Below are 20141 nucleotides of genomic sequence, written 5' to 3'. Positions count from 1 at the left end.
TTATATTACAGTACACAACATCGATCAAAAATAATTTATTTTGCATTGACTCCACAAAAGATTAATCCCACGCTCTGCCAATAGATTATCCAATTAGCGATAAGATTTTTTCTAGCCAACCATGAAGTCTTTATTTGCATACAAGAACCTTAATGGCTGTTCTCACACGGCTGCTAACGGTTAGCAGGATCCGGATCCTGCTAACCGTTAGCGGTATCCGGATTTTTGTTTTTTTTGTTTAAAAAAAAAAATTTAGTTTTAGTAGATTGGGAATAGGCTATGGAAAGGCCTTTCTTTATGTAAAGGATGGAAACCTACATACTGTACCTAAACCCAGGGAACAGTGTAATGTCACTGTTCCCTGCTAAACCTAACTTTAGTCAAATAAAGTGTAAATGTTATGTTTACTTCACAGTATGCTGTCCAGATTTTTTTCCCAGTGCTTTAAACAGCAAGTTGGTAAAAAAAAAACAAAAAAAAAAAACCAGTGTTTTTTTTTTTTTTAAATAAATAAATGGTTGTCCCATGTTGTTTTTTGGAGACCATTATCTTCGGTCTTCATTTGGAGGTTTTAGGTTTGGTTACCCAAGGAACAGTGAATAATTTCACAATTTCACTGTTCCCTGGGTTATCTTCCAAGTATGCTGCTTGGAGACCACTTCAAGCTTGTGGTCTCTATTTAGATGTTTCTAATTTGAGACCAAACCCAGAGACCACCCCAAATTTCAGATACACAGAGTGGTTTGGAATATGAGGGCGGATTGTGTAAGTAGATGTGTACGGATTCGGTGCACTTGTGATCCTGGGAAAAATTCCCAAGATTCAGTCTAAAAAATCCCAAGATTCGCAAAATATTAGTATATATGCCTACATATATATTCATAAAAACAACTTCTTTTAAAAGTCCAATTTTAAAGCTTTTCCAGGAATGCATTATACTGTACTGTATAACGAAACAGTGTCTTGATTTTCGAGACCAACTCGTTCGTTTTTATTCAACTGTGTATAAGTTTCTGAAGTTGAGGAGGTGGGGTGGTGGTGGTGGGGAATGTCTTATCTGATGAAATGGCAATTGCCTTATTTTATTTGTATTACACAGAAAATATTTCAGTAACATAACTCATACTTTATTAGAAGGCGTTGACTTTCATAACTTCTTTTTTCGGGAGGTGTAAGGTGGTAGGCCTAAGATTAAAGTATTTTTGCATTTGCAAGGTATGAAAAGGTGCGAAACCTCATGGCGGTGCAATATTCTTGCTCAACTTTACTACGTAAAGCAATGAGAAATATCAAGAGATTTTGTTTAAAAATGGACCTTATTATTTTTGGAAAATTATTAAAATGACTATCAGAAGAATTGAAAAACATATAGTCTTTTTGAACAAATATAAACCCTTATTCACAACTGTCAACTATGGTGTTATAAAGGTCATTAGCAGCCTATTTGTTCACTTTTTGAAAAAAAAAAATTAAAAATTCCATTGGTATTTTAAAATACGATTGCACGTGCTTCTGTTTTTGCCTATCGGATCAATCAACACTAATTTCATTTTTACCATGTTGTTAAAATGACAATAAAGGAGTATCATATCCAAATTCAAACGGTGTTTTTATACTTTATTATTACATTAAGCCTATTACTATAACTGAAACGTGTACAGTAATCCTAAGTATCAAACATAAATAAAATAACCATATAAAGATAACAATACCCTTTTAAATGGTGTTAAAACCAACCAATGCAACAAATAACACCAGAAAATAATGAGCAGTCAGGCCCGTAGCCAGGTTCTTCCAAGGGGGCGCGGGGGTTTCTGGGCGTGAGGTCCATCCAGTCGAAGCCCCGGTGGGGTCGGCGAAACCCCCAAAGCAAGAGGATTTTTGTGCTTAATGGGTCTAAATAATGCTATAAAAGGAGATATGTTTGAAAATGTCTGTGTCTGGGTGGGTCTGCAGTGCATTAGTTGGAGTTGGAGGACTTATTTGGGAAATTTAAAGAGGGGGTTCGCCAGAAAACAGGGGGGTTTGCTAGAAAAGGTGGTTCTGCTCCCGAACCATAAAAACACCCCCTGGATACGGGCCAGGCATTGCAATCAAAATGTTTCTTATAAAATTAACAATTCTTTTATTGTTTTAGTCTTGGTCTCTTTGTCATATCCAAAACAATCTTCTTTTTTCTTTTATATAAAACCAAATTAAAAAAATAAATTCAAGCCCCAAAAACTTAACTAACATTATTTGTAATTCATCGATATGGAGTAGAATGCACCAATTCCATTGAAAAAAAAATGTAAGGAATAAGGAAAAAACTTCTATATGTGACGTGGGTTTGCAGTAGCCCATTCCTTGGATACTGTGTTTATTTTGAAAGCCTCTTTGCTTTTGGTAGACTGGATGAATAGGATGACTGTTCTACCCCATTATTAAGCTGCAACAATTGCCAAATCTTTCCTCACAAAAGTATTCTTGTATCACATATCATTCAACCTCATATATATTCTAACTTTAACAGAATTACTCTCAGTCTACCAGTCCAAATCATAATTATTTAATAAACAGACTGTTTATTTTGTTGGCTACCTATAACTCAAATCAACCCATCCTTACTGTTGACGCTCTTTTCTGTTACCCCCTCCCTCCCCCCGAAAGAGTACGTAATAAAATGTTGATTTGTGTCATTTTGAGATCAACATTTTATGTTTTTCATAAAAGAGTACAATTATGCCTACACTTTCAACCCCTTCCCCACTAAAGCGTATGTCTGTCTCTTATACACATCTAGATGGATTTACTTAAAAACTAGTAAGTAATTTGCTTAATTACAATTAGCTGATTTTGTGATCAATTTAAGCTACCAATTTGTGAATTAGATTGTCTACTATATTTTCACTATTTTTTTATCTCTTTTTCTTTTGCTTCCTCTTTTCTTTGTTCTAGAATGTCTTCTCGTACTTTATTCAATCCAAACTGAAGGAATCTTGCCAGCAACTCCGCTGGAAAACATGCTGCAATATAGACCTACACAGAAAATAAACATAAAAAATTAATAGTATTTATAGGTTATAAATATGGTATAAAAATATAATTCCATATTTCAGATTTTATGTATGCAATAGACCTATACATAAAATAAACATAAAAAAATTAATAGTAATTATAGGTTTTAAATATGATATTTAATTTAATTCCATATTTCAGATTTTATGTTCAATTAGCACATTTTACATATACATATTTTCCATTTATCATAGTCATTTATACCAGCAAGGAATGTGATATAAAGCCACAAGTCCTGGTCACCACGCCAACAGTTTTCAGAGCACCTCTCACATATGTTGAAGCTTCTGGAGAGAACCACGACGCTTTCACGCTCATGTTAGTCTTGACGATGAATGGTGTTACAGACTATAGATAGAGAAGCAAAAGTATATCAATTTCCCTTTCAGAATTTAACCAACAGTGTGTTGTACTCTCTTGTGTTTAAACACCAGAGCTATCACTTGACCTTGCTGTTGTCTATACATATAATCGGTATCTTTATTCAAAAAATCTCCTTCATAAAAAAATACATTAGTAGCAAAAAGCTAAATTGGCATATTTTGTACAAAAGGAAAACAAGAATGAGAAAAAGCAAAAACATCACATTAAAACAATACAAAAGCAAACCCAAACCATCAGTTCAAAGTTCACTACGTTACACTGGGAAATACCTAGTCAGGTTTTTGCATATAGGGAAACTTTATTTAAACCACTTGAAAGCCTATGACGATGACCAGGGAACAGTGAAATTACACTGTTTCCTGATGATGACTAGTGAGATTTCAGCTCCCCCTTCATCCCCTGCCTCAAAGGCAGAAGCAAAAATATCGTTTAGATAAGAGATAAAAATGGCTAACACTCAGAAGCTTCCAAGGTGATTACCCCCACCCCTTAATATGTAAGGGTACACCCCAAAACCACCCTTTCTAAATTACAGCTTCCAAGCAAATTTGTTGACAGACTTATTAATTTGTAATTTTTCTTCTTTCATAAATTGGTAATGAATTATTAATTCATTTCTTGTAGAATTTGCCTACCTAACCACTTGATTATTTAACTAAAAGCAATGATATTTACATTATAGCTAGACCTATAGCTACATCATTGCAAAAAAAAGAGAGATGGCAGTGGGGTATGTTAAAGAAATTTAAAAAAAATTAAAATTTAGTTTACCAAGTACAGAGTCTAATTACATGTTGATACGCTATTTACCGAGACTAACTAGCTAATTACCTGTATTATAACTCCTGTGTCGCGATATTCATAATGAATTCCATGTGAAAAGAAGTCCATATATGCCTGAAAGAATTAAAGAATTAATTATCAAGAGGGAGTGCAACTTACAACTAATATAATTGTATTCAAATACTTTTATCCAGTTTGCTTATTATAACTGCAAAACTGTTGTTGATAGTAAACCAGTTGACCTTTCCGCTAAGCCCCGCCCCTTGGATACTGTTGCTAAGGTCCCACACAAAGACAGCATATACGCAAATATGTGCGTTTGTGGGACAACACGTGTGTTCGTGATACACGCGTGCATTCCTGGCCCTGTTCTGATTGGTCAGTTGTAAAGTTTATTGACTCCAGAATGGTCTATGAGGTAAACATTGCTCAGTTTCCTTGCGTACTTGGTTTATTATCAACGTAACAGTTCTGCAGTTATAATAAGTGTAATACTTTCCTCTCATTGCAGGGGCAGATCCAGTAGGGGGAGCACGTTCCCCCTGTTTTGCCACTAAATTTTAAAAATTCCAATGCAAATCAATGTTATGTGTTACTCACTTAACTATTCTGAAACTGCTGTGCCCACACCCACACCCTCCCCACCTTGAAAAATTCTGGATCCGCCCCCTGCATTGCATCACAATTACAATTAGTCAGAGCACCTTGCTCTTATTTTTCTCTTGTGAAGGGATTGCCACCTAGAAAATTGATTAATTTCACAGTTTGGCAATCCTTGGCCTTGTGCTTAAAGTTCAATAAAAAAAAAATACAGTGGCATTTAATCAAATAAATATGCTAGTTCATATTAATTTTATCATTTATGTAGCGCTAATTCCATTATATATGTTCAAATTCACATATGAGAATACAAATTTACAACATAAAAGAGAAAGTTAAAAATTGATGAGAAGCTAAAATTCTGGGAAGCTAAAATTTAACAGCACATTAAAAGAATAAAATTTAAATTGGTAAGAAACATCACACGCAACTTAAAATTTACATTAATCAATTATGTTAAGGGGTCAATTAGCAACATTTTCAAAAGAGTACAAAACATACTCTTTTCTGTTACCCCCTCCCTCCCCCCGAAAGAGTACGTAATAAAATGTTGATTTGTGTCATTTTGAGATCAACATTTTATGTTTTTCATAAAAGAGTACAATTATGCCTACACTTTCAACCCCTTCCCCACTAAAGCGTATGTTTTGTACTCTTTTGAAAATGTTGATAATTATGGATGACCCCTAATGGATTGATAATGACAATAATAATGTCAAAATTACCTTTGTTGATGAGTAGACTGAAATATACGGAAATGGCTTTAGGCCTGCTACAGAAGAGATATTCAAGATTGCACCCTTTTTTCTTAAAATAAAAATATTTAGATACCTAACTGAATAACATGGATACACAGCATAGTTCTTAAAGTAAAAACTCAGAGTGCAAAATCATTTGGCTCTATCAGTGGCACAAGTAAAGTTTAATTGTGCAAAAGAAAATGTCCCATATGTCAGAATTAAATTAAAATTCCCCCTCCCTTGCCAAACTCCAAGGCTCTTATCTTATTACATTACATTTACTTTTCCATGATTCTGGTCTCTGTGGAATGAGACAGTCTTTGTTGTGGCTATAACCTACGAGCAATGCTTTACTTTGGCCTATTGTCCACTATGATATTACGATAATATTGTTTTTTGTGGAAAAATAATAAATGAGAAATAAATGAAATGAGAAAAGTTGCGAGTCTTTTAATGTTAAAGTCTCTGCCAGGACTACATGTAATCCAATATTATTATATATTACCTTTGTATCATTTGTGGAAGGCATATCTGGGTCATCTAAAGAAGTAGAAGGGAGAAAAATTAAGTTATTCCTTTAATAAAACTGTATATTATAAATTGTCACAATAAATAAATTTGTATAGCACTCTTATCCACTGGAAGATATGCTCTAGGCCCTTGAGAAAATTTAGTACAAAAAAAGAAAAATTGTGAAAAATAAACCAATAAACATCCTGCAAACTAACTCAAAGCAGAGGAACCAGCCTCTCCATTTACCACCACTTTAAAGCTCAAGTGAGGGTAAAGTGGTTGGTGACTCACTGGAGCTCAAATAACGCAAGTATATAACTAGCCCATCCTACCAAAAATTTAAAGAATTGGAATTGAAGGAACCTAAACTAGAAAATTTCAGATGGCAACGTCACCAGATGGGTCTTGAGAGCATTTGATTTAGTTTTAATGGAGCGAAGGTGGAAATGGCAACCTGCTTAAGAGTTTGGGAGCAGTGACAAAAATGTCGAGCAGTGACTTGCCACTGAAGAAAGACCGCTCAATTGTTTTTTGACTAGAGGTCACAGAGATAATTTGGACCAAAATCAATTTAATATTTTGAATATGATTTAAAAAAAAAACACAGATTATTTTAATAAATGCCCCAAGGCCATTGAGAGGGTGTTTATTTGGTGGAGGAGTTCATTTGAGGGAGGTTTTTATTCAAGGGAGGCTTTTTATTTTTGTGGTCGTAAAATGGATAAATGTATTAAAAATTTCACTGCAAATGTGGAACTAAATACACATAATTACCATCAAAATATGGTATTGCCATGATGGTAAAGATTACTGATCCCAACAAGGCAAGAAAAAATATAATTCTACTTTAGTTGAACATTAATAGAATGTGTTGAGAATGATTTTGCTTCCATTTAGGGGCATTTATTTGAGAAAAACTAAATGCCCAAAGGTGTATATTTGAGGGGGCGTTTATTCGAAATGAGTCTCTGGATGAGGTGTTTATTTAAAGAAATATCGTTAATTCCTTTAGAAATCAAAAGCAGTGCCGGATCCACCCCTCTATGAAGAAACAACAAAATACTACTGGGGCCTGGCTTACAAAAGGTATGCTAACCTACCTAGGCATAGGTTGGCAGATCAGGCAAACTAGGCTTAGCTCAACTAGGCTTCAATATTAATAAAATTTAAAACACTGTTTTTGGTTAGACGACAGAATAATTTATGTACGAAAGTGTGTTCTTCATGCCTATCAGTTCATCGATCAATGGAAGAAAGACTGTGTATCCAATATATCAGTATTGTTGGAATATTGTATTATACTGCCTATGTCTTTGATTTTTGTTTTCTATATACAGGAAGAGACAAAATTACCTGACCCTTTTTAAGAGGGGGAAACCCTTGTACTTTGAAGAACTTAAAGGTCATTAAAAGACACCTCAGAAGTCGGGAAAGCTCACTCTTTCATATCCTGGATCCGCCCCTGAAAAGCCAATGAATTTGTATTTTGTATAAACTGAAGGCGGTAAATAAGTGATTTTGATATTCCAAAAATAGAATTATCCACATCTTGGCGGGCCATAACAAAGGCATGAATAATCTGCTCTGTTGCTTATCCTGATTTAAAGATGAAAATCAGTGCATGCTTTTACTATGATTAAAAAATATTAGCTCTTACCATGGTCATAGATAGACAATTACAATGCAGGATATCCGTTATAAACTGCAAATTTAAAAATATGAATCGCAACACTAAATATTTTATTAATATTAGTAATAGTGTATTTGAAAGATATAAAAAACCAAACAAAATTATATTATTTATTTTCTTTACTCATTTTTAAGGTTTTCAAAATTATACAGCATTCACAAAAATACAATAAAACATATTTTACTTTAGGAAGACCTGCCAATACCTCAGGCACACTAGGGTTGGGATTGAGGTGAGAACAATGACTCCTCAGTGACTGTAAATGCATATTCAGACACTGTAGATGCGGGGGTTCATGAAATAAAAGAAATTACTGCCTTAGGCAATTCATGTCTATATTTAGTACATTTATTTTGAATGAGCTTATGCAGTAAAAAAAACGCCTGACTTTTAACTAATGTATATTTTACAAATAAATACAGACAGGAAAGCACGGGAAAACTTTTTTTTTTTGAGTGACCTTAATGCTGTGATGTGTTCATATTTCTCTGTGCCATTTATTACTCGGGCAGCTGTATCTTATATAAACTGAAGGTGGTAAATAAGCTATTTTCCAAAAATAGAATTAATGCTGAATGGGAGGTATTTGGCAGGTATTTTTAGGTTCCCCACCATTACTTGCAAAAAATACAAAATTGCTAACATTGATACCTTTTTTGTGTCTGGAATCTCCAGCAATTTGCTAACTAAGTTCATCATACCAACATTATTAACAAGAACACCAACTTCAAGCCCATCTAACCGGGATTCTATATCTTCGTAAATGCCTTCTACTTTGGTAAAGTCAACAGTAATAATCTTTGTTTTCACGTTATAGGCTTTTTCTGTGATAAAAAATTAAAAGACAAAAGTGATGTAAAGTATTGAATACCAAAAGAATATTTCAACACTAATTAGATGGAAGATAAATCCAAGTTGTGTAACTGAACACAAGCCAATGGATGTGCAAAAGTATATTTCTGCGCTTTAAAAAAACATGCATTCACAATTAAGTATTACCCGATACACGATATAAGCCAAAAGTGTATCTAAGGGTGTGCTGGGACTGCATATGCCCCTCCCCCCTCACTTTACTTTTTTTTAAAATGAAATGAATAGATATACATTTCACTTGCAAATTTGGAAAAAGCAAAAAATTTTTTTTAAAAATCAATACATAGAATACATGGCAGCGTTTTGGCCATAGGAACAATTTGGTACGTCAGCAGTTTTGGTTCTGCTTCTCAACTTTGAGGCTGGCAGTTCAAACCCTCATCGTGCATTTTGTTTGTGTCCATGGCAAGGCACTTCACCAATGCCACTCACTGACATTAAAAAGTACCTTCTTTTGATTTGGTGCATAAAACTGATGCCAGAGAAATTCATCTTTGAGTGCTCTTTCCATTTATTATACACAAAACTAGCTGGTTCATGTGGATCTCCTGCGAACAGGGTATTGCAAGGTTGGAGTAAGGCCTAGGAATGATTGGAAGTTTGATACTTATATATTTATGTACCGATCTCTGATGCTACTTTCTCCAGCTTGTTGGTAGACCGACTTATCAACACAATGTTCAGCCCCATCTCAGCCAGCTGTTAAGGAAATTATGTAGGTCTTAATAAACTACCTGTTTCTTTATGTTCATTTAAAGAAAACATATCCAAAGTTATAATTTTACAACTAAAACCTAGCCAATTATTTTGATGTTTGATTTATTTATACATAAATTCTACCTGCTCTGCATAGGCCTTCCCAATCCCATTAGTCGCTCCTGTCACCACTGAAATTAAAAGAAAATAAAAAAATTATAGGCCTATTTGGGGTAAAAGAATACAGTGAACTTCTGCATTCAACATCTGCATTTTTATTATTATGTATTCACCTATATTTAGGAGCAGTGGCATAAAGGTTAGTCATGGGATCCATGGGATAAGTGTCAGGTCGAAAATACTTTAAGGCTAAAAGGCTAAATTGAAAAAAAGTCCATACTTTTAGGATACTGTAATGGGTAAGGTACTCAATAGAAAATTTGTATATGTACATATTTGTATGCATGTATGTCTCATAGGCTTTGGTGGTGAGAAAAATTTCTGTCACTGACAAGAATATTGTACTGTAACCCAGCTGAGATTTTAAAGGCAAGCATCATAAACCAGGCCCGTATCCAGGGTGGGTTTTTATGGTTCGGGAGAACTCCCTTTTTCTAGCAAATCCCCTTTCTTTCTGGCGAATCCCCCACACCAATTTCTTGAACAAGTCCTCCAAATCTAACATACCTAATGCATAGTGGCGGTGCCAGCGTCTGAAATCTGGGGCGGGGGGAAATGAGGGGCAAGGTACGATTTTGTAGGGGGAAAGGTCCCTGACGAGAGCAAAGTGGGCTTGGTCGGGTGACAATTAAAATGTTTCAAAAGTGGACCAGGGGGTGAAGACCCTGAAAAATATGACAATTTAGGGATTTCAGAGGGTTTCAATCGATTCTAAATAATGGATGCCAGTCAATTCGAGCGGATGTCAGTTCGAACGGATGCCAGTTCGAGCGGATGCATTTAGTGCGAACTACAACAAGGGTGAATTTATGGTCGCCCTATTCTTGTATTTGTTTTAAACGCAAAAAATGCTCTGTGCACTAAAGTTCTGAAATGTTTTTGGTACTTTTTGATAATTATTCTATGTTTGAATTGCAGTTTTGGTAAATCCGACTAAAAATGGCCGCTAGAAAACGCTTAGGCCCTATATTTTAAAACTATAGTATTTCGCACGTTGAATGCACGGTTTTGTCTCTAGATAGTTGAATTATATAGTGTTTTAACAGTATTTGAGGATTTACGATTTAGGCCTATATTTGTAAATGGGAGCAACAGTAAATGTAATTTTTATTCACCATAGAAATTTAAATTATTTTTATGTATATGGTATCAGAAGGTGTAGAGTGACACAGGGGCGGATCCAGTGTAGGGGACACGGGGAGGCATGTGCCCCCTGTCTTGCCACTAAATTTTGTTAAAAATGTCAATGCATATTAATTTTATGTGCTACTCACTTTAACTATTCTGAAACTGTTGTGCCCCAACCCGTCTATATAGTTCAAAACTCACTTTTTTTTAACTTAGCATGTGGAAAGAATAAAAATGACTAAACATTATTTTTATATTTAAAAATATAAAAATAATGTATGTAAAAATTAGGTATGTTTAATTGTAAACCTTATAAACCAATTAAATACGACTTTTTTATACATAAGGCTATAGAATTCTCCCCCGAAACCCACAGGGGGTTTTCCCCTGGTTGCAGTGGCGTATCTAGAAGTCTTGAAATGGGGGTGCTGATTGGGGGATTTCGATGATCAGTTGAGGGGTGCTAACTTGCAAAATAAGGTGATTTTAGGTGATTTTCAACTACTTGCAATTGATTTCTTTTGGAGGGGGGGGGGGAGTAATTTTTGGAGGGGCGTCTGACCCCCCCACGCACCCCTAGGTACGCCAGTGCCTGGCTCCCAGGCAAAGCCTGAGACTCGGCCAACTGCAGAATGTTAGCTCAAAATAGGAAATTTTAAATTCGTACATAACTCGCACAGGATGTTGTTCGCGCAAGTGAATCTTTTCTCCGCTCGAACTAGCATTCGCTCGAAGTGGAATCCGCTCGAATTGACTGGATCCCTAAAGAATATAGTCTACTAATATTTTCTAGAAGGAATTCCCCCCCCCCCTCCACCCCGTAGCGCCGCCACTGCTAATGCACCCAGCCATCCAGAACTCGGACGTTTTCAAACATATCTGCTTAGTTATTCGCAGCATTATTTAGAACCAAAGCATAAAAATAAAAATTATCTGACTTTTGGTGGTTTCGCCGACTCAACGTGGCTTCGACCCTGGACCCCACGGCCAGAACCGCCTTGGAACTTTTAAGTTCTTAAAACAACCTGGCTACGGGAAACCAAGCTACAGCTGGCACCCTCGTCCTAAATAACTATATCCGCCAGTACGTCTTCCGGGGTTCACACCACCCAGATGAGACACACTCAGTGGTGGCGGTGTTTTATGGAACCGCATCCTACCTGCCCACTCCCCATAACTTAACAAATCTGCAGAAAGTCCTAACTTTGCAGCAACACAGTGTGTGAACACCCATCGAAATAGTGACCGACAAAATTTTAATGTTAACCAGCAAGTAGTCAGGAAGCCAAGTATGGCTGTCTCTTATACACATCTAGATGTGTATAAGAGACAGTTTGTTCACTTACTGAAAAAAATTTAAAAATTCCATACCATTCCAAAAATCCCAAGATTTATTAAAAGTTAACAAAAAGTCCCAAGATCCCAAGGTGTCATTAAAAATCAAAAGATTGGGTTAGTGGTCACAGTGATTCGGTGGATAAGCCCGTTCAATTATACTCATAACCAAAAGGCTCTTTTCAGAGCCCCTATTTGAACAAGATCGAGCTAAAGCCTTCCCCACCCATCAGACAGAGCTCGTCGGGCAGTCAAGGACTAAAAAAATATTAAAATAGCCCATACGAAGCACTGAGTCCATGTTAAAATCAAAATGTAATTGCAAAATTCAATGTCTAATTTATCAAAACGTCATAAATTTCTCAAAATGTAGATCTAGTATCCCAAAATGAAGTTCTAATTTTTCAAAACGTAGTTCAAATTTTCCAAAATGTTCTAAAATGTAATTCAAATTCAAAACGTAGGTCTGACTTGATCAAACGCCCTCTCCAAATACAATGGGCGGATTTGGTGAGCCTGACGCGCCCCCACCCACCTTATATCACCAAAAAAACAAAAAAACAAATTAATTTTTTTTTTTTTTAGATAATTGAATGGATACACAATTCCATAGAAAGGTTGATTCTATGTCATATCGCGCAATGCATAGCTACGAAGACAGTTTAAACGCAGATGCACCAGCATCGAGGTCAGCAGGTATGTGCTATTCCTGTCAGACAACCCCATGCACTGACCACAGTACACTGATATGTGTGCACGTCTCCATTGACGACACCCCTGCAGTAGACTTACTCTTTTAATAAAGTACAGTTTTTGTGTAGACAACATTTGACACTTTTGACGTGTAAGCTTTGCTTCCTTATTGTTTTCAAGTACAGTACCTGGTTTAATTATATTGTGTAATTTAAAAGATATACTGTATGAAATTGTATAATCCTGTTGTCTCTAATTGACATGAAACAAAGAAGTCCTACCTAAACCTAGGGCCTAGGCCTATTTCCAGTGGCGGATTTGGGTGGAGAGGTGGCGCGTACGCCCCCCCCCCCCTCTATTTTTTTGCAAAGAAAAAATTACACCCACAGTGTTTTAGTCTTCTTTTCCTACCAAAAACACCCTAGGAGAGTGCCACTCATAAATCCACTTGGTGAGAAATAAAACACATGTAATTTACTCAATGTTAATATACAGTAGCGGATTTTGTTGTTTGACGACTTTTTTTTAAACTGATTTTGGATATTAGTTTTCCTTTTTGCTGATATTGTGATTATTATGTTCAATGTTGCTGAAAAACTGATTGTTTGTGTTTCAAGTAATTAACTTAACTTTTTATTTTTTGAAGTTTAAGTAAAATTTAAAGTTTAAAAATACAAGTAGAGGACACATTACAATATTAATTGGTAGGTATCTTTTATTCATTCACGTATAAAATTTAATAGCACAGGATGAATTACAGTTTGAATGTACTGTACAAATTAGGCAAATCAGTAAATTAATGGGTATATACAATTCAATAAATGAGTTATCTACTGTATATACAAATTGAATAAAATACCTAATTGATTATCTGTTTATATATACATTAGGTACGGTACAGAAAATGACAAATTGAAAAATAATAAGGAAATGTACATAAAAATAGATGATTATACAATTAAAAAAATAAATATTCATTAATAAATAATAATTATGTAACAAAATTTCACAATATTGTAATACAATATACTATTCAATAAGTCAAAACAAAATATGGACGGTGCATATATACGAAAACATATAGGCCTATACGTCACATTAATACTGTCTGAAACGTTATTACTTGGCAGGGGAAGGTGGGGTGGGGGGCTATGTGAGCGAAGTGAGCCTCACTTTGCTGGGGGACCAGCCGCCTAGGGGGCCACCGGGGGGATACGGATATTTGACGAATTTTAGTAAATTCTTATTAGTTATTTTGCCTGAAATCCCGGTTAGGTTGCTTCCCCGATCGAGATGTATTCCAAGCATCATGAGGATATCCAAACGAGCATTTGTCGTAGTAGAACGTAAACCACCATTTTTATTTAGTCCCATTGAAGAGGGGCGGATCCAGAATCTTTCAAAGGGGGGGGGGGGAATTTGTATTCTTTTTGTAAATTTCAATATATAACATAATGTGCACTGACATTTTACAAAAAAGTAGTGTCAAAAACGCTGTTTTGACACTTGAAACTGTTCTGCTGATTTAGAATACGTTCCAATAGATGTTTGAACGTAATTAATTCATTGTGAAGAATATCTGTTGTTTCATGGACTTATCTCAATGTGAAAAGTAATATTATACGGTAGTCGGATGAAAACCGAAAGGTCCACTGATTAATCTCAGATAAGATAGTATAATACACTACTCCAAGTATCGAAATACACGCCATCGTGTCGGGATTCAATATTTCAACATTAATTATGTCATCATCAGGAATGTCGGATAACTTACAATAAAACGGCACGTGAGTTTATGTTATTATATTATTTATTATTATTATTATTAGGCCTATTATTATTATTATTGTTGTTGTTTTGTTATTATTGTGATGAAAAGTTAACATAAACAGTACACAATCAGGTCAATGAAGGCGATATGGTTGCTAAACGAACAAACATGCAAAAATATGTTTTAATTTGTTTTATTCCCCGACGGGATGTACTCGGGAAGCCATGTGAACTGACATCAAATCGGTGTCCTTTCCAAATGGAGATATGTTGCAAAGTTGCTCACTGATTAGTTCGCCGACAAGATTGAAGTGTGATAATGGTTTGTTTCTCATGGATGGGTCCGGGTGAGATCATCGTAGTTTGGTTTCACACGGAAGCGGTGCTAGGATTATTTTTTCCCTCTCTTTTTATTCATTTCAAGAAGCGTTCAAACGTTCGCTTGCACGTCTTAGTTTGCCAACAAACTTTCGCCGACAAGATGAAAGCATGTGAAAATATTGGGGCTTGTTTTCTCATGAACCATCACTGCCCGTTTGGTGGCACATAAAAACTGAGCGGCCTCAAAATTTGATGATAATATGATCAAATTTTTATGTCTCTTCGTTCATCATGGAGTTTGCCTCAACTGAACGAGGTGGTCGCAGACTTCTTTAAGGATATGCATATCCTTGATAAGCAGAGAGATGCAACCAGTTATTGGAGATGCTGAAAAGGGGTGAATGTAGGCCCTAAGGCCAAGGGCGTCGATCCGTGGTTGAAGGTCGGGGAGGGGGGACGAAATAAAAAAATAAAGACTTTGGCCGTACATTCAAGCCTTGTTATTAGACCACGGGACACCCAACATTCTATGTGTTTATATATTTTGAAATAATTTCTAAATCGAACGATAGTTAGGTAAAATAGGGGGTACCATCTGTCACGGGGACACTAAATATTTTAGCTTAGCTAAAATATTTGGTGTCCACTACTATGCTATAATCACTAAAGCGTGAAAAATATTGAATAAACATGAAAACACATGAATAAACTTAAAATTACATGAATCCATGAAAATTATGGTTGTAGCGCATGCGCAGTAGTAGGGGGCACGTTTTGTCACGGGGACACCTAGAATTTTAGAACAACGTCATGGCTCGCTGGCAACACTCTTTGGCAGTCAACTCGCCCCTAGAAAACCCGCCCTTGGAAACTTGCCCCATAAAAAAATGTACACTTCCTAGACCATGCAGTCTTCAAAATAAAAATTGTAACCTTTGGTAATCAACTACATTTTCCACATAATTCACCACTATAGACACTTTTTGACAAAAATGAAAAATTACGACTTTGTTACCCAATATATGTTCTAATATAGACAATGGGTCGTGTCTCATATTTTTTGTTATAATTTTATTATTCATTATTTTCACTTGACTCGCATAAATAATTTTGTTCGAAAAACATTTATATGCAGTTGTACTTCGCAGCACTTCACTTGCAATTTGCAATTTCTAGTCTACTGGTTAGCTTGTGACGTATTCAAAATTCGAACCATGAAAAACAAATAAGCTTAAAACAGTCATTAATTTTAATAGTCTTTTTGCATGTACAGTATTTAAAAATCAATCAAGAGGTTTTTGCTTTACTCCTCTTTTTGAATTTCACGTTTGTGTAAGTAATATTGCGACTACACTATTGTGGGTGGAAATGCCGTCTAATTTACGATCAAACAGGACTAGGGAGATAGGGAGCACACAAAATATTAGTTAGCATTTTGATTTCACAATAAAGGTGATTTACTTCATTTATCATTACCAGAGGAAAGCAAAAATGAGGGGGGACAGGGAGGGACTTGCACAATATTGGAAAGTAGATCACGTATTCAAATTTCGAACCATGAAAAACAATAAGTTTAAAACAGTCATTAACTTTAATAGTCTTTTTGCATGTACAGTACTTTTAAAATCAATCAAGAGGTTTTTGCATTTCTCCTCTTTTTGAATTTCACTTTTGTGTAAGTAATATTGCGACTATATTGTGAGTGGAAATAATGCCGTCTAATTTACGATCAAACAGGACTCAAGGAGATAGGGAGCACACAAAATATTAGTTAGCATTTTGATTTCACAATAAAGGGGATTTACTTGATTTATCATTACCCGGAAAGCAAAATAGAGGGGGGACAGAGAGGGATTTGCACAATTTTGGAAAGTAGATCACCTCAGCCCCACCATGGTTGGGGCTGAGGAAAGAAAATTTATGATTATGACACCTCTAGATTGCCGGAAATGGCACTCTCAGACCTAAATCCTAATTATAATTTTCCTTTGTCTTTTTCCATTTTTAAAAAATAATTTTGAAAAATTTAGGGTCGGCTGGGCCCCACTTGAATCCGCCACTGATACGGGTCATAATAATATACAAAAGGAATAAATCGTTTATAGTAGAAATTGTGCACTTTTGAGTTTGTAAAAATATTGGCCTAATAAGTATACACGCTTCCAATTTTAACAACGTTCAGTACATTGTTTTCACAATAAATTTAGCCTCTGATAACTTAAAAGGATAACCCTAAAAAAAACCCTAGTAAATTTTTTGTGTTTTTAATTCTAATTTCGTCGGAATTGATCCCAAATCCCTAAAATGTGCAATTTTTAGAGGAAATTGGCCTACTCTGACAAGAAATGCGCGCGAAATTTGAGGATTTTAGGCACTTTCAGAGGATGAAAAGGGCATTTATCAAGGGGTGGGAAAAGATTTTCTAAAGATGGATATTTTCCCCTTGTCCCCCGGTGTTTTTAATTCTAATTTCGTCGGAATTGATCCAAAATCCCTAAAATGTGCAATTTTTAGAGGAAATTGGCCTACTCGGACAAGAAATGCGAGAATTTGAGAATTTTAGGCACTTTCAGGGGATGAAAAAGGCATTTATAAGAGGGTGGGAAAGATTTTCCAAAGATAGATATTTACCCCTTGTTCCCCGGTGGTTAGCCTACGCCATCTGGCAGCTTAGATCAAAGGAGTTAAGTGGAGAAGAGGTTGCAGCGTGTTGTAAGTCTGGTCATTATGATATCTTCCTTTTTATACTTGTCTCTCCTCTTTTTCTTTTCTTCCCCCCCCCCCGCCTGTTACGCCACTGTTTCATGTCAATTAGAGACAACGAATCATGCAAATTTTTATTTATTTTTTTTATTTATTAAGGTATAACACACAAAACATTTGTTCACTTACTGAAAAAAATTTAAAAATTCCATACCATTCCAAAAATCCCAAGATTTATTGGAAAGTTAACAAAAAATCCCAAGATCCCAAGGTGTCATTAAAAATCAAAAGATTGGGTTAGTGGTCACAGTGATTCGGTGGATAAGCCCGTTCAATTGTACTCATAACCAAAAGGCTCTTTTCAGAGCCCCTATTTGAACAAGATCGAGCTAAAGCCTTCCCCACCCAACAGACAGAGCTCGTCGGGCAGTCAAGGACTAAAAAAAATATTAAAATAGCCCATACGAAGCACTGAGTCCATGTTAAAATCAAAATGTAATTGCAAAATTCAATGTCTAATTTATCAAAACGTCATAAATTTCTCAAAATGTAGATCTAGTTTCCCAAAATGAAGTTCTATTTTTTCAAAACTTGGTTCAAATTTTCCAAAATGTTGTTCTAAAATGTAATTCAAATTCAAAACGTAGGTCTGACTTGATCAAACGCCCTCTCCAAATACCATGGGCGGATTTGAAGAGCCTGCGACGCGCCCCCACCCACCTTATATCACCAAAAAAAACAAAAAAACTTTTTTTTTTTTTTTAGATAATTGAATGGATACACAATTCCATAGAAAGGTTGATATGTCATATCGCGCAATGCATAGCTACGAAGACAGTTTAAACGCAGATGCACCAGCATCGAGGTCAGCAGGTATGTGCTGTCAGACAACCCCATGCACTGACCACAGTACACTGATATGTGTGCACGTCTTCATTGACGACACCCCTGCAGTAGACTTTTACTTGTAGAAAGTACAGTTTTTGTGTAGACAACATTTGACACTTTTGACGTGTAAGTTTTGCTTCCTTATTGTTTTCAAGTACAGTACCTGGTTTAATTATATTGTGTAATTTAAAAGATATACTGTATGAAATTGTATAATCCTGTTGTCTCTAATTGACATGAAACAAAGAAGGCCTACCTAAACCTAGGGCCTAGGCCTATTTCCAGTGGCGGATTTAGGTGGGGAGGTGGCGCGTACGCCCCCCCCCCCCCTCTATTTTTTTTGCAAAGAAAAAATTACACCCACAATGTTTTAGTCTTCTTTTCCTACCAAAAACACCCTAGGAGAGTGCCACTCATAAATCCACTTGGTGAGAAATAAAACACATGTAATTTACTCAATGTTAATTATGCAGTAGCGGATTTTGTTGTTTGACGACTTTTTTTTAAACTGATTTTGGATATTAGTTTTCCTTTTTGCTGATTTTGTGATTTTTATGTTCAATGTTGCTGAGAAACTTCATGATGTTTCAAGTGAAATTTCTCTTTTGAAATGGTGTACATTTATGAGCCTTTGCATGTTGTCAAACAGTGGTGGCGCCAGAGGGGCTGGGGGATATAGCCCCTCCCCCTCCCCGTCGGGGAAGACCCCCGTCGGGGAAGCATAGCCCCCCCCCCCCCCCCCATCGGGGAAGACGATAAGTTTTGTCGGGGAACAAACAAATAAAAAAAATTATTTAATTTTAATATTCGTTTAGCCACCATATTGTTAACTTTTCATCACAACAACAACAATAACAATAACAACAACAATAATAATAATAATAATAATAATAATTCAATGAGACTAATTAAAAATAAAATATCCGTCGCCCCCAGCCAAGTGAGACCCGATTCGCTCCACTAGCCCCCTCCCCGTCGGGGCCTTTAGCCCCTCCGTCGGGCAGGTCCTGGCGCCACCACTGTTGTCAAAGATTGTTGTGAGTAGATGAATTATTACTAATTTAATGACACATGTCATAGTTGCATATTGCAGGTACCCTGTATATTAAAATTTCTTTTAAAAGACATACACCTATTTTTTTATTTTTTTATTTGTACACTGAAAACTTCCATGCTAGATAGTCAAAATCGACTCAATACAACCTCATATTCCTTAAATGTGCTGGGCTTCAAGGACTCAATACAACCTCATATTCCTCAAATGTGCTGGGCTTCAAGGGGGCAGGGGCGCTGCCACTGGACCCCGCCGGGGGTCCTGCGTCCCCTGGCCCCCAGCCTAAGGCTGCTCGCTTCGCTCGCAGATTACACCCCCCTTTTTTTCTGGCAGGCTGCATCCGCCCATGCCCTCGGTACTTCGTACCTAATTGGCTGGTCGTCCATCTTTACTTTGGCGCCCCCTTCCCCCTTTTTTTTGCTAAATCCTGTATCCGCCCCTGAATACTGTTCCAAAACGTAAATCAAAACCAGCCAAGCATGACTGGTTTGAATACATTAATTTTACAACAACAACAACAGGCCCGTAGCCAGGGGGGGGGGGGGTTTTATGGTTCGGGCGAACCCCCCTTTTCTAGCGAACCCCCCTGTTTTCTAGCGAACCCCCTCGATTTTTTCAATGAGTCCCACCCGTTTTTAAATTGTAGCCTGCATTACAAGCCTACATTCATAGAATATCTCAGCTTCAGAAGTTCGGAGATTTAAATTAGAACGCAATTCCAGCAAACCATGAC

At 36.2% G+C, this 20141-nt stretch overlaps 1 protein-coding gene across 3 annotated transcripts; it reads right to left on the bottom strand.

The window, feature by feature from the left end:
• Positions 1 to 2791: 2791 nt before the first annotated feature.
• On the bottom strand, positions 2792 to 11937 carry LOC117118572 (very-long-chain 3-oxoacyl-CoA reductase-like; the record flags this gene model as incomplete). Of its 3 annotated transcripts, XM_033263188.1 has the most annotated exon segments (10): positions 2792 to 3018; positions 3262 to 3405; positions 4273 to 4338; positions 5550 to 5631; positions 6070 to 6104; positions 7735 to 7779; positions 8419 to 8591; positions 9264 to 9339; positions 9481 to 9527; positions 11805 to 11937. In XM_033263188.1, coding segments are annotated over 10 exon segments (930 nt in total), but the record flags the coding sequence as incomplete, so codon positions are not given.
• Between the last annotated feature and the right edge of the window lie 8204 nt (positions 11938 to 20141).

The sequence above is a fragment of the Anneissia japonica genome, unplaced genomic scaffold, assembly GCF_011630105.1.
Source record: "Anneissia japonica isolate Jap-2015-1 unplaced genomic scaffold, ASM1163010v1 scaffold3180_len207689_cov159, whole genome shotgun sequence".
NCBI classification, from domain to species: domain Eukaryota; kingdom Metazoa; phylum Echinodermata; class Crinoidea; order Comatulida; family Comatulidae; genus Anneissia; species Anneissia japonica.
This window is presented reverse-complemented; position numbering and strand designations above follow the sequence as displayed.